This window comes from Xiphias gladius, chromosome 18 (genome assembly GCF_016859285.1).
Source record: "Xiphias gladius isolate SHS-SW01 ecotype Sanya breed wild chromosome 18, ASM1685928v1, whole genome shotgun sequence".
Taxonomy (NCBI): domain Eukaryota; kingdom Metazoa; phylum Chordata; class Actinopteri; order Istiophoriformes; family Xiphiidae; genus Xiphias; species Xiphias gladius.
In genome coordinates this window covers 577,276-593,218 of record NC_053417.1, presented here as the reverse complement: position 1 = coordinate 593,218, position 15,943 = coordinate 577,276, and the positions used below count along the sequence as shown (strand labels likewise).

Here is a 15,943-nt window from a genome sequence, read left to right as displayed (position 1 = left end):
TTTGAGTTGGGTATATATTCCAAGACCTGTGAAGACCTCTAAGGACAGGGCAATCAATAAAGGACGGTGTGTGTTTTACTGGTCAGCTCCCACTGTTGCCTCTTTCTACTTTCAACACCTGCTGCAGACGTGATTTGTATTCCCCCTGCAGTGCTTGCTGATCTTTGATTCTCTATAGTCCCAGTACTATAACAAGTTTGTCCCTTCAGCTTCATCTATAATACATTTACCAATCTCAAGGTTAATAAGGACGGCTGCATACATTTTCACAAGAATGGCCATAATTACTGTGCAATGCTACAGCAACAACAAAAAGCCATTTCACTGACCAGTGTCTCTACAGTCAGTATGGTATGCAGTAATAGAAATTCTGACATTCGGTGAACGCAAAAAGCTCTTCACAGTGATAAGCCTACCTGATGTATCCAAAACCAGTCTGTGATTCTCATGGTAGCTCATGTGTGATCTTGGATTTGACATGGTAAGCCCTTTCTTGGTTTGGTATTTTCCTTTGACTAAGCCTTTTCACCTTCCCAACCACTGATCTCTCTCTGCTCTCATGTTTTTCCGAGCATTCTCTGGGATACCAACAGGACCAATGAGCAAGAGTTTTGTATGAAACACTTGCATTTTATGTAATCCTTTTCACCTTTCCCTTCCCCTATCAGTCATTCCCTTCCTCCTCATCTCCTTTGCTGCCTTTGCTGAGGCGCTGGAAGCAGTGGACCGTGGAAGCGAGGAAGAAGCTGGCCATAATTGCCGCCACTGAGACGGAAATGCCGGAAAAGATGACAATGAGGTAGTCTGTGAGGGTGAGGGTACCACGGCACTCCTGGAAACTGTCTTCAGAGAGTAAATTAAGGGGAACACGACGCCCATCCAGAGGCAGGGAGCACTCTATCCCCTCCAAACCTGGGAAGAGAGAAAATAACAAGTGAACCAGCTGACAGTTAACCGAGACATTGGGCTTTCATGCATTTATCAATATTCAGCCTCACAACTAATTTAAGAGGGTAAGTGGGTGTTCAGACCAAATAGAGCACTGAATTAAAAAACGGAAGGGGTGGGATGACCCTATAGCATAGTTATGGTTAAAGTGCATACCACACAACTGCAATAATCACAGTTTGATTCCCAGTCTGGGGACCTTTGTTGCATCTCATACCCCTCTTCAGTGTCTCTCTGCTGGCTGACAAATAAAGGTAATTTTTTGTCACAGTGCTAATTATGGTTTAAATATGGCCTACCCTCATAGGTACGTAATGTGAATTAATTGAAATATGAAGCCTTTGCTTTTGTTTTTAAATATAATAATGGACATTGGTGATAAACAAGTGTTTTTTTGCATGAAGACAAAATTACCAATTTCCTTTTTCACACCTATAAAGTAACCTGAGATAAACCGCTTGATCGCAATCAGTGTAAATAGTTCAACTTCAGTCATCTAAACCAGCCACTGCAACAGTACTATAAGCCAAATGTCGATCTGACACTGCTCTGCTCCGACAGAATGAACACTGTCATGCCTAAATTACATTTTGTCTCCATTGTTCAGATGCACTGTTAGAAACAGAACGTTTTGAGAAGAGTTGAAAAAGAGCTGCAAAAATGTCTCACCCATTTATCACAACTGTATTTGCATACTGTCTCATCAATACCTTTTGGGCCACTGTATAAATGTGCCACCCTTCGTTGGCTTACTTTGGCAGACCCTTTTCTGTGTCTGTAAAGTCACACTATACTGGTATACCATTAAAACCTCCGCTATAGCAAACTTCTGAACAGGACTTGGAATGATTTCTTCAACAGAACACAGATTTTTACTTGCATCACACCCACTGGTTTCTAACTATTAAAAGAAGAGTTTTTCCTTGCTGCTGTCGCCAAGTGCTTGCTCATGGGGGAATGTTGGGTCTCTGTGAATATGACTATAAAGAGTACAATCTAGACCTAGTCTATATGAAAAGTACCCTGAGATAACGTCTGTTCTGATTTGGATCTATATTTAAAAAAAAACTGAATAGAATTGAATTGAACTGAAATATTCTGCCAGAAACCTCAGATAGAAAAGCTTTGCCAGACAGTGGTCATTTTTCATGCATCCAAAATTAAAAAGCAAATGCAGGCACTGAAGCATCATTCCGGGTGAGTCATACCATCATTAAACATAAGAAGTCTTTGCAAGCAGGACAAATAGTAAAAGAGACCTTTGTTGAGGCAGCAGACTTGTTGTTTCTGGATTTTGAAAACAACCCTGAAATAGTACCCACTATCAAAGCCATTCAGTTATCAAGAAGCAGAGTTACATGGCTCTGTGAAGTGATGGCTGATGAATTTGACGCAGCAGCTTTGGAAGGACATTACAGACTGTGAGTGTTTCTTATTGCAGCTAGACGAGTCCACGGACATTAGCAATATAGTATAATTGTGAATTTTCAGTAGGATGGTGATCAAAGACATGACAGCAAAAGAGGAACTATTAACAGTTTTACTAATGAAAGATCACACTCGGGTTGAGACACTGGTGGTGCGTCTAAGATAGCTAGCCGTTCTAAAGGACCCATTGCCAAATGCAAGGAGGAGGATGCATTTCCTGACTTCCTTAACTATCACTGCATAATACACCAACAGGCGCTATGACATCAGATGGCAGATGGCTGAGTATTTGCAAATTCAAATTTCAAGAGCTCTAACCAGAGATAAGGGAATTTCTCCTTGGCATTAAACATGCAGAATACAAATTGGTGATAATCAGTGTCTGCTAAATTTGGCCTTTTTAAGAGATCTGACCAACATGTTGAATGAGCTTAATTTTGAACTGCAAGGAATAAACAAAACTCTGGTCAACATGATCAACGCAGTTAATGCTTTCAAATGAAAACTACAACTGCCGCCTTCAAACCTGCAGCGCGATGATTTGGGAACCTTCCAAAACTTCGTCTCTGAACTAGAGAAGCAAGGGAAGGAAGCAACTTGAAAGTGTGCGCTATACAGAGAAGATTTAAAATGTCTGGTCAGACTTTGACATATGCTTTCAAGACTTTGCTTTGCTGGTGCCGATTGCTACATTCATGTACTTTCCATTTGGAGAACTTAGGTTGTTTCCTCGTCCTTAAAAATTACAACACTGTTTCAAATGAACTCGTCTGTGCTGGAGGATGAGATCTTGACACTGTATGCTGACATTCAGTTGAAGTCGTGGGCCCATGCTGGACAGGTTTGGAACTCACAGAGGAAAAGTATCCAAATATGAGGAAACATGCTACCTCACTGACTGCATTTTTCAGCTGAGCAGCTACTTTCAAGTGCAGCTACTGGTTAAAAACTTGCTGAGGTTAATGAGTATTTGTATATATCCTGTGTAGCCTACATTGCAACAACTTCTCTCTATGAACATCATAAAAAATACTACAGGACAGTATCTAAATTTTTATAGGAAGCAAACACATTGTATTCTCTTAATGCAGAATTATGCAGAACTATTCATCCGTAAATCAAATTGCTCATTTTGATGCAGGCCTAAAGTTCGCACTGTACATTGTATAATGAAGGAAGAAAAAAAAACATGTTGGATCATAAAACATAATCAGGTTATCCACCAGGGAAAGTTTATACTGTATACCTACAGCTCAGTATAGAGAAAGTTTGTGATGTTGAGGCATCAGAGACACTCCTGCACAGCTAATCAGTAGCCTGGACAATGTTAAAATATGGGGCTATGAACAACCAGGTTATGTTCTATATTGTATGCTAAAAATGATTAGAATCATGATAAGTCATAACAGGGACTACTGTTCTACTAATGGATAGTAACTGACAGATGATGCTGATGACCTGACAGAACAAAAGGTAAGTGCTGCTGTATACACTTACATTTTAAAATAATAATTGAAGTAATAATAAATTGTTGTAATTGTCATTAGCTAATCTAATGACAAGATCAATCTAAACAAGGGTGCCTGTGACAATGCTACAAAAAAAATCCAACTGGCTATGAGCAGTCAGACAATCACACAACTTGGACACAAATCAACAGTTTATCCAGATTATTTAAAACACTTTATTTGGAGGTCAGACTACACACACACAACTACAGTAAGTACAGCAGGTCCAAGTTGAAGCAGAAAGTGGGTCTGTAAACTTTGACGGATGTTTACAACGGACAGTTTGGGTAATAATTTTACCGTTTGTCTTCATTTTCTCTTCCAAATAAGTTTGGCTAACCCTATGGTTTGTTTCCAACCTCTCTGATCATTTGACTGCTTGTGTTTCTTGATTTGTCAGATTTAAAGTGATGTCACTGTGTTCCCAGATCACAGCTCCGGACATTTCTTTTAAACAAACAAAAGTTACTCTTATATAGAGTACGATACATACAGTGTTACTCAACAAAATGCATTGCGTGTATTCTTGAGGTCTAACAAACGTTATAACTGCATAACTTCCTCATAAAAAACTTGCATAGCCACTTTTTCTTAAAAGTTGGACTCCATATTTACTAGCTCTCATTCTTGTTCTTTCCTGCCTATGCGGGTGCATTGCTATGCATATTAACAGTACCTGTAGGTCAGAGGAATAGTGTGACACCAATGCCAGAAATGTGTTTGCATTGCATCACCTAGTTGTAGGTGTGTGCAAGTACAAAACAAACAAAACAGGGGTCCACACATAGAAGAACAGTTCCAAAATGCCACTAGAGGTCAAAAACTCCCCATGTTACCATTAACTTCAGCTGCTGGGCTCTTATGCCCCTCAGTTATTTCAATCAGGAGTTGGTAGAAACCAAACCAAAGTTCAAAAAAAGGGTGAATATTGGCGTTACATTCATCAGATAGACATAAATACAATTCGAATGAATGCTAATGTTGCTCTGCGTCTCCTGGTGTTAAGACAACAGTCTGCTAACATGTTTGCAATATTAACTTAATTAGATCATAAAATGTAAGTTTTGTGTTTACAGCTTGTTTCCACTACCCACAAGTGGCCAAAATATCAATTAATGCAGGGTTAACGACTCATGTCATCTGATATTGTGCTTTAATGGTGCGTTATCCCAAATAAATTTTCAATTCAATTACCACAAACTAGTTGACACACAGTAAACAAAGAGCTCTCAGGGTCCCTGGGGCATTTGTTTGCTTTACCCAGCTGGTAATCCAGCCATGGTGGTACTTCCATAGCTGCTGTGGTCCTGAAGCATAGTTAAATTTTTTGAAGAGGTGTGTGTTACCACTAAAATTGCCTAATGCATATTTATTAGGGCCACCTGTCTTGGCTTCATCTCTAAGCTTTAACCCCCTAACACACCAACAGAAATCCTGCTTCACAAAACATTACTTACAAAACATACTGCAGGCCAGAATGTATACACATATTAGGAACCACAGGAGATATTATTGTATTTAACTATTTTAACTATTTTAACCCAAAGGCTAAACATCAAAAAATAGTAATTTACTCTTCGCCAAAACATAACATTTTTATTTCAGATGCGTATTCATTAGAGTCTCTGCAAACCATAATTTGTGAACACTGTTTTACTAAACCAAGAAATAGAAACCAAGTAGTGTGTTTTCTGTACCAATGCACTGTAAGACCTTGGAAACATTTTGTCCACTGTGTAGAGAGAGGCACTTCCATTTTATCCTGATTCCTCTGTAGCACTGCTGTACCCGAGTCACTGGAGATCATTGTCAAGTGCGTATTTGTGTCTGTGTGTGTGAGTCTCTGTAAGACCAGAAGGGGTTTTCCACATGAAAAGGGACTCACTGACCGCATCGCTTAGTGATATTCCAGTCACGTGGCACTACAACAGGCAGCCAGACTCATGCTCACAGAGGCATGTAGGAGACAGACAGACAGAAACACATCCCCTTACACACAAACACACAAATAAGGATGTGTGTGTGTGCATATGTGTTACTATATTCGCGGGGACCTGTCATTGACATGATGTATTCCCTAGCCCCTTACCCTAACCTTAACCATCAAAACCCAAACCCTTACTCTAACCCTACAACCAGGTCTTAATCCTAAAACAGCCCTTTGAAGATGTGGGGACTGAACAAAATGTCCTCACAACAATGGTTTTCAAACCAAAATTTGTCCACACAACCATAGAGATACATGTACACACACATTCATTTATATGCCACCATATCCACATGGACAAAGACCGAACACAGACATGGACACATGCATATTTTGCACACAGATGCAAACACACACAGAGGATTACATGAACAAAATGGTGAAGGTGTCTACATACACATGTCTACACATGGCAACACAGAGACAGGCACACACAACTAGGCACATACAGGAAATGTCTACACACACAGGTGCATATACACAAACACACTGCTCAGAATGTAGCCAGGGCCATGGATACAAATTGACTGCAAGACAGTGTCCACTGAAAGCTCTGCACAGACTCCCAGAAACGTCCAAGTTTATTCACTCGAATCCTAAAGCCATTTATTTTAACTCAATGTGTGTGTGTATGTGTGTCTGTGTGTGTGTTTGTGTGTTTGTTTGTGTGTGTTTGTGTGTGTGTGTGTGTGTGTGTGTTTGTGTGTGAGTGTGTGCTTAGCTTTTTTTATAGCAAGTCTTTTTGCTGTGAGGAAGGAATCTAGACACGAGTAGCTGGTGTCAGTGTTATGGTGTCACGGCATCAGCTGTGCTGTAGTACTGAATAAGGTATGTTCCTTGGTAAGGCCCAGTCAGTAGGCCATGAAGGCCCAAAGTGTATTGAAATGAGTCATTGTTATTTATGAGACCTAAAATTGAAAAGAAGTCTACAAGTTACTTTTGAGGGAATTGTTCAGTTTCTCTGCAAAGTGATTGAGCTTTGGAAATTTTGTCTCTGGAAATTTTGTCCAACACCTACACTATGTTGTTACTATGGCAATGTTAATAATACGGAATGTTAAAAGACTTGATTATACTGTTTGGCAGCATTCATGCTAATACTTAAATATACATAGACCACCCTGACACTTTGACAGTGGTATAAAGTAACTAGATATATTTACTGAACTATTGTACAGTTTTTATTCTGTGACATTCCAAGCAAATATTGTAGTTTTTACTCCACAACACTTATTTAACAGTCACAGCTACTAGTTTTTTTGCATATCATGATTTTGAAGAACTAAAATTAGGATGTATAATATGAAGTATTCCTGTACAATAAATTACCCAACAGTATTCAAAATATTTGAACGTTCTTACTCAAAATAAGTCTCGCTTGTGCAGCTGAGCTCGTTTTGGTCTATTTTTTTGTGAACGACAGACTAAAATGAGTTACAATATCAACTGACAAATGATCAATATCATTATTCAGCAGTTGACAGAAAGATTAGGGTCTGACAATCACATCCTGCCAGAAACCTCTGAAGAGAGACGGGTTTTACAATCTCAACCATATACAGTCATCTGCGATTGATTTTCAGCCATGCTGTGACAACTGAGCAAACTTCAACTGATGCTGAAGGCTGTGAGATACAGTTGAAAGTTTAAATAAAAGTGCCAGTTGCATTATGTGTAAATATTGAAAAGATCCAAAATATTATGATATTGTGCCTGTGTGGATTCTGCGACACGGCTTTGTTTGCATACTTGACTGGTTGTATTGATTTGAAAAAAATCAAGTTGGGTACACACAGTAATATATAGTAGCACAGTAGTACTTATGACTTGCAGAGACTGTGAATCAGTGTTTATCTGAAATGTCGCATGATGAACACATTAATCAGTTATATTTTGTCAAATACTCACTCAATTAACTAGTGAAGACTGAGACTCATGTCTGTAACTTGGACCTTTTCATTTCTTAGTCCAGAGAAAATAAGACTCTTTTTATTTTCAGTGTTTTGTATTTTTGCTTTGACCAGGAAGAAGAACACGGTTTCACTCCCAACTCGTCAAATAGATGCTTGGTGAGGACTCTTGGTGTTATTTTGTAACACTCTGGGTACCCCTTTGAGAACGTGTAGGGAAGAATCAGACTTTTTGAAATATTACCATACAGTATGTGTTTTTCTTCACGTAAATTAAGTCCATGTATGCCTGAAAAACACTACCACTGATGCCAGTCTGGTTCACTTGGCATTTGTAAACTACACTGATGTCTATATAAATGCCTTCAGTATTGTGCAGTGTATAACAATGGCTTTGTCAACCGTGTCTGGTTCCAAAGCTCTGCCTATCCTGATTCTAATGATAACACAAAATGTCACCTCTATAACTAAACAAACAACATGCAATTGTCATTACCATTTTTCTATGAGATGAGATGCGCAACAGAGATAAAGTTTTGTGGACCTCTAAAAATGGAGACCTGCTGTCAGTCACATCCATGTAACGAACAAGATTATTTGTTTTCTTTATGTTATTGGAATTACTTTGTTTTAATTGCAACTGATCAATAAAATGTTAAGATTAAATGTACCTCAGAGAAATGATTTGATTTTGAAATGATTTTGACTACAAGTCCATACCTTAAGCAATGTATGTCTTACCAGTTGGGAGCTTGTGGCGGTTCTCTGTCAGCCATACAAAGAGTTTGGCAAAGTAGCAGTTGCAGAGCCAGGGGTTGCCCTCCAGATGCAGTACTCGAAGGGAGGGCAGGGGTTCCAAGACTCTGACATCCAGCACTGTGAGGCCATTCCTCTCCAGCTCCAGCTCCCTCAAAGAAGTCAACCCCATAAAAGCGTCCCTGCCTACCATGCTTAGGTGAGGGTTGTTCCCCAGTCGCAGTTTGATCAGACTCCTGGACTCCCCAAATGTCCCTGAGGGGATTTCCGACAGGTTATTGCTCCCTAGGTCTAGGAAGACTAATCTAGAGGAGGTGGTCAGGGTCCCTGGCTCCAGCTGGGAGAGTGAGTTATTCCTCAGGTCCAGGTAGACTAGATCACTGTAGAGGAACAGGAAGTCGGATGGGATCCAGGGAATCCAGTTGTTGGAGAGCAGGAGACGGCGAACATCCAGAGGGATGGAGTCTGGGACTCTGGTTAGACCTTGGCCGGTACAGTCCACAGTGTGGTGGTCTGGACACAAACAGCTGGATGGGCAGTTGTGGCCTTGCGTAAGCAAGGTGGAAGAGATCAAGGCAAGGAAAGGCTGCACCCACCTAATGCATGGTAACATTGTTGAGGGGCGGCAGCATTAACCAGCACACAGGGGGGTTAGGGGGTCTTGACAGGGGGTAAAACGGGACGTCAGTATGACAGACAGATAGACAGGTTGAGAGCATAGGAGGGGAAAGGAAAGGAAAGGTTAAACAATGTAGGTTCAGCTTGGCACTAGCATCCTTTCGTGCTCTCTGCCCTGCAAATCGAGAACAACCCGAGAAGCCATCGAGTAGCGAGGGAGTGTTGTATTCCAGGAGATCATGTAACAAGCAGTCTGGATCAAATAGCAGCCTACTGGCTTTGAAGGAAGAGAGGGGAGGAGCAAAATAGAGAGCGTGCAAGAGAGCGGTGAGGAGGGGAACGGGGGGATGTGAAAGGGGAACGGATTAACACAGAGGTAAATAGAAGTTAATGAACCAGAGATGGGGTGGGGGCTGGGGGTGTGGGTTATGTGTGTGGTGTGTGTGTCTATTTAGACTAGCAGCCCTCCATGCCACATTAGTCTACTACTGAATTAAACTAACTACCCCTGTCATCAGTAGGATCAGTTGAGCAGAACCATAGCATTGTTCCTCACTGACTGAAATCCTGTTGGTGTATTTTGATGTAAATGCTCCTTTTTCATAACTTTAGGAAGCTTAGAGTGATTATGTCAAAATGTTAATTTTGGTTCAGAATGTTAAATTCAACTTGAAGGCATTCCATTTGCTGACCAGACTTCTTCAGACTGTAGATGAGTGCACCAGGGTCGTACTGGTCTCTGCCAGTTCTGACTTGATGCTCCAACTGGACATCTGCTAATTCTGAAGGGAAGTCAACTTGATATGTTGTTCATGTGCTACACTCTGTTCCCTTGGCCAGAATTGTGTTTCCGGTCCTCTACCCCATCCGTTATTTTCTGCCCCTGCAGAAAAGCTTGTATAGTACATCCGGCCAAATTTCTGCCTGTGAGAAACCCTGCTGATGCATGATGACCACCTTGTTTCTTACTCTTACCATTGTTTTGAGATGAAACTTTCATTTCTTCAGCAACCTCACCAACTTATTATGGCTGTCCCTCACCGGGTTTTATTCCCCATACACAGTGTTTTCTGTTTCAGTTAATGATTTTGGGGCAATCTACATACTATGTTGTTCATCAGCACTTGCATGTGCATATCTATATGTTTACAAACATGCATATACACATTTTAATGAATCTATTTCATATAGTTATTTACAGGAATTTGGTTTGAACGTGCATGTGAATGTCTGCAGTGTAGAATCAATGGATTTTTAATCCTAAATCCCTCAATCTTCTGTTTGCCAGTGACATCAGGTCATCGAAAGATGAAATATTGCAGAAATATCAATAGAGTCTTATTAAATCATAGAGTCTCTCCTCTATAAAAGATGATAACAGAAAAAAATACACAAAGTGCTCCCGCTCTGATTTCTATCATGTGAGAAAAGTAGGTCACAAAAACTGCTGCATTAGGGAAGAGGCAAGCCAGTACAGAATGGTTGTACTGCAACAAGATGACCTAAACCAAAGTCAATCCAGTGACAATTACTATGTGATTTAGTAGCCTGGCTCAAACAACCATTCAGGAACAGTGCTGGACTGTGCATTTTGGTGCATTGGTCACAGTTGGAATTGCAGGTTAAATGACACCCAGAAAGATTCTTAACACATTGATAACAAAAAGAATATCCTGTAAAATGTTAATATAATTTTTTGAAATCTGCGGCACAGGCACCCAGACTCAATCCCTTCTTTCTCCTGTGGCCTGCAAACTGTTCTGTGGTGTCATCAGCATAAGCACAGTGGCCAGATAGTTGCTGTATAACCTCGATGGTTGGCCGGCTAGTTCACTCTTCCTGCTATAGGTTGTGAAGATCTACACTGCTCTTCCTGTCAGGGAGGGGTAGATATGCACCTCTGTCATGGTGTTTAATTAGTCTCAAAACCTGCATACCCACATAAAAACCTGGTGTGCTCATGTGATACAAGGAGCTTGTATCACATGAGCAGAACTGTATCTGCAAGCAGAAAACCATCCTCATGAGGGAGCATACCTGCTCCATGTGCACAACCTTGGTCCCGCGAGCATGTGGCTGTGACGCTCGATCAAGCCTCCCTATTCGCTTGCAACTGCTCAACACTCATTCGGTTGTCAAGTTGACTTTTGCAACTTTGGAGGCGCGGACAGTGGCAGACATCTCCACTCCTTTGATTGGTCACTTTAAATGTCAACTGTGAGCTTTGATTAGCTGCTTGGTTTGAATACTGACACAGATAATCTCTCCTTTCACACTCCAGTCCAGCCGGTGCAGTTAGTGGTGGTTATGGCAACCCGTTTTAACATTTAATAGAACCACACTCCTATCTGTAATTACATTTCTAGATATCCATAATAGCATTTCAATATGTCAAAATTGCATTCTCACTAGTCAGAATGGCAATTAAAGATACCCACAACATTCTTAGTAGCAAAAATTGTATTTCAAGTTATTTACAACTCTAAATTTAAGATACCTAAAAATCCTGGCAGATGCTGGTGTTCGAGGGAAGTGTTGGCACCTTTGAATGAGAGGTATCACCATGGATTTCCTCAGCTCCTCCAGGAAAAGCCTCCTCATGAATGTCTTCTTTTGATTCGAGCCTGTTAACCTCCATCCACACTACAAAAGCATTTTAAGCTGACACATCTAGAATGTTGAAAAACACCACCAAAAGCCATTGTGTCATCATTGTTTGTGCATGACTGCACATTCATATATGTGCCAGTAACCTGCAACAATCACTCAATAAAATCCTGAACACATACAAGTTTTATTTCATGTCTCACATAATAATGTGAAATATTACATTTCAAATTTCTCCAGTTCATCATATCTAAAAATATATTTGCATATTCAAATGAATAGAAAGGACTGCAAATTGTTGGCCCTGGGGTCATCTCGATAACATTCTGTTGACAGTCTGCCTCTCCTCTTGGAGGGGGGTGAAGAGAAGGACAAGCTCCACATTTTTTGACTGGAGGGTGACAAGCTCAGCAGGGTCCTCCCCCTCATCGTTTGATTGTTCCTCATGAGTCGTGTCATGGTTTGGATCATATTGTGTCTTGTCCTCCACTTGTGACACTTCCTCTTCTAATGCATCTTCATTGTCAGGTTCATCCTGTCCTCTCTCCTCCTCACCAGTGTCATGATTAAAGATCTGATGGAGAGCCTCACGAAGAGTCAATCGTTTGGTCATTGTTGTGCCACAGAATTAAATGTGGGCAATACCCAAAGGAAGCCTTACCTAGCCGAGGCTGCGAGATGGGTGCTCTATGACTAAAACAATTTTTTTTATTGTTTGTGAGAATGACAATGTTCCCATAATCTATAGATATAGTATTTTTTCTGTAAGATGTGGTTCCTAATTGGGGGGTTCCAGGGAAACGCAGGAAGCGGGGTTGTGTGTGTGTGTGTGTGTGTGTGTGTGTGTGTGTGTGTGTGTGTGTGTGTGTGTGCGTGTGTGTGTGTGTATGCGTTTGTTTATGCAGGAGTGTATGGGGTTCTGGGAAACGAAGTCTGTCTATTTGATGTATGGACATGTGCGTATACTCTCAATTTTATACACTTCACTCATTTTTGAATGTGCACCACACCAGAGCTAGACAAAATATAACACCCAAAATCTAAAGTTTGATTTTTGTGTTCATATGATCTGTGTGGGGGATATCATGAAGCCTTCAGGTTCAGGTTTATTGTCATTTACTCATATATGCAGGACATACTTAAATGGACCCCATTGCAACATAGAACGGACATTAAGGATGAGTGCAAAACAATGCATAAGTCCAAATCAGCAAAAGAACACTAAAACACTAAAATTAAAACCTGTAAACTAAAAATTACCATATACAAATAGCAAACAGTCTTAAGGGTAAGAGTGAGCACTTTTACATTGGCAGCAACAACTGGGATGTAAACAAGCTCCAGTGTAATGTCTCCTCCTGAAGCAAACTCAACATGTTGATGGAATTACGGCAAAACAGTCTTTATCATGATTGAAGTCACCAGCAATAATGAAAAATCTCTCAGGATGTGTTGTTTGTTGCTCACTGATGCTGCTGTACATCTCTGTCAGGTAGACTGCTACAGTAACAACAGCAGTGAACTACTTCGGCCTGCACTGGCACGATTGTAAGCTCCATCAGTGGAGAACAGTCTTTGGACACAACCTTTGGACACATTTGTGCACCTTTCCTTGCTGATATAAACACACAGTCCAACTCCACCAAGTTTATTTGAAGTTAACCATTTAAATTCAACATAAATGCTGATGATAACTTGATGTTCAGTTGCAAGTTTTATATAGAAGTGCATTAAGCTGATGGTTACCTATAATGTTGATAATGTGTCACAGTCTGCTTCCCAGTCTGCTTCCCCCTATCTCATCACCTCAGTTAGTATTTAAACCTGCCTTTGTCACCAGTTCCTTGTTGGTTTGTCTGTTTATGTTCCCTTGTGTTTTCCCTGCGTTCCTGTGTTCCTGTGTTCCTGTGTTCCTGTGTACCTGCGTGAATTACCCTGTTGCTTGTTCCTACCTATTTGCCTGCCTGTCGACACACCTGCCTGTTTGTTCATGTCTCTGCCTGTAAGCCTGTTATTTGGCATTAAAAGTTACAGTCTTCACACTCCCCCATTTTATTAATTGTATAATCACAAAATAATACCAAATGCTATTTTTAGAACTTAAAATTATGACCTACGCTAAGATAATTCTCATACATCGAATATATATCTCAGAAGTGAAACCAAAAATAAAGTTGCCTAAAATCATGAATAACAGAACTTTACAAGCATATAAGGTAAAACTTTATAACCACTTTAAGGATGGGGTTTCAATAAAAATTTTCAATCTTTGTTGGTACCTTAGGGTAATAATGCAAAATGCTGTTTTTGTGTTTATGTTTTCAGTGTTTATTTTGAGCAAGTGAATGTTGTGGTATTTACACTTTAAACTATTCTGTCTTTGGGAGGCTCAGACAATTGGAAGCACGGCTCCGCACCATGGAAACCAAATTGTTAGCCGCGGTAGTTAGCCAGCCCCCCGTAGCCAATGCAAGCCGACCCAGCGTAGCTCCCTCTCTCAGCGACCATAGTCAAATGTATTCCTGGTGCCCGAGCGGGCAATGTTGATTCCTATTTAAAACTGCTGGCTAAGGATAATTGTAAATATAGTAAGATTGTTATTCACATAGGCGGTAACGACACCTGATTACGCCAATCGGAGGCTACAAAAATTAATGTTGAGTCAGCGTGTACATATGTAAAGACAATGTCGGACTTCGTAGTTTTCTCTGGGCCCCTGCCTAATCTGACCAGTGATTACATGTTTGGTCGCATGTCATCATTCAACCGCTGGATGTTGAGGTGGTGTCCAGCAAACGATGTGGGCTTTGTAGATAACTGGCGGATTTTCTGGGAAAGACCTGTTCTGAATAGGAGAAACCTAATAAAAATTAAGACTGCCACTGCAGAAATACAACAAAATAAGAGAATTAAATGTGGACTCTTAAACATTAGATCACCATCATCCAAAGCTGTATTAGTAAATGATCTAATATCAGATCATTATATTGATATATTTAGTCTCACTGAACCTGGCTGTGTCATGATGAATATGTTAGCCTAAATCCACTCCCCCAAGTCATATTAATACTTACATTCCTCGAGGCACCGACCTAGGAGGTGGAGTTGGAGCCATTTTCAACTCAAGCCTAATAATCAACCCTAAACCTAAACTCAGTTATAACTCATTCGAAGGCCTGGTTCTTAGTCTTACACATCTATCATGGAAAACTTTAAAAGCCTATTCTATTTGTTATAGTGTCCCGCACTCCTGGCCCATAGTCTGAATTTTTATCTGAATTCTCAGAGTTTCCTTAGTACAGTATTAGTAATTATAACAGGTGATTTCAATATTTGTGTGGACATTGATAATGATCGCCTTAGAACTGCATTTATGTCATTAATAGACTCAATTGGCTTTGCTCAGGGTGTAGGGTGATTCCATCAGCGCTTAATTTACTGCCATGTTACAATACAACTCCTATGCTAAGTTTAGTTCCTCTCAAATTGATCATCTTGTTGATAGTTCTGCAGGCTCAATGAGAATGACACTAGACTCTATTGCCCCTCTAAAAGAGAAGATAATAAAACAAAGGAGGTTAGCTCCATGGTTTAACTCCCAAAACCGCATATTAAAGCAAACTACACTAAAACTTGAAATAATATGTTACTACTTAACGCGTCCTACTAAATTGGAAGTAGAGAGCCATGACAGAGTCATAGCTCCATTGATCCATGTATTCCTATAGCTCTTAATAGTGTCGATTTCACGAGCTTCTTTAATGATCAAATTCAGAATAGAATTTAAAATCCTCCTCCTCACCTACAAAGACTTAATGGTCAGGCACCATCATATCTTAAAGAGCTCATAGTACCCTATTACCCCACTAGAACACCGCACTCCCAGAATGCAGGCTAGCTTTTGGTTCCTAGAGTCTCCAAAAGTAGAATAGGAGGCAGAGCCTTTTGTTATCAGGCTCCTCCACTGTGGAACCATCTACCAGTTTGTGTATATTTTACCAAGCTCCTCTCTCTTCTTCTTCCTCTTAATCTGTACGCATTCATATGGCATCAATGCTTGTTACTAACTTGACTTCTTCTCTCGCCCATAGTTTTGTGCTTTCAAGTCTCTCTCCTCTCTCTTCCTGTCACTTTCTGCAGGTATTTCTGCCCCTGGTGCTGCAGAGTCTGGATCTGTGACT

General features: G+C 40.4%; 1 protein-coding gene across 1 annotated transcript; it reads right to left on the bottom strand.

Moving 5' to 3' along the window:
• Positions 1-664: 664 nt before the first annotated feature.
• lrrc38a (leucine rich repeat containing 38a) lies at positions 665-9,150 on the bottom strand. Its single transcript, XM_040153706.1, has 2 exons — positions 8,523-9,150; positions 665-912 (listed from the first exon to the last, which is right to left on the bottom strand). The coding sequence occupies exons 1-2, from the start codon at positions 9,148-9,150 to the stop codon at positions 665-667; spliced, it is 876 nt and encodes a 291-aa protein (XP_040009640.1).
• Positions 9,151-15,943: the final 6,793 nt, after the last annotated feature.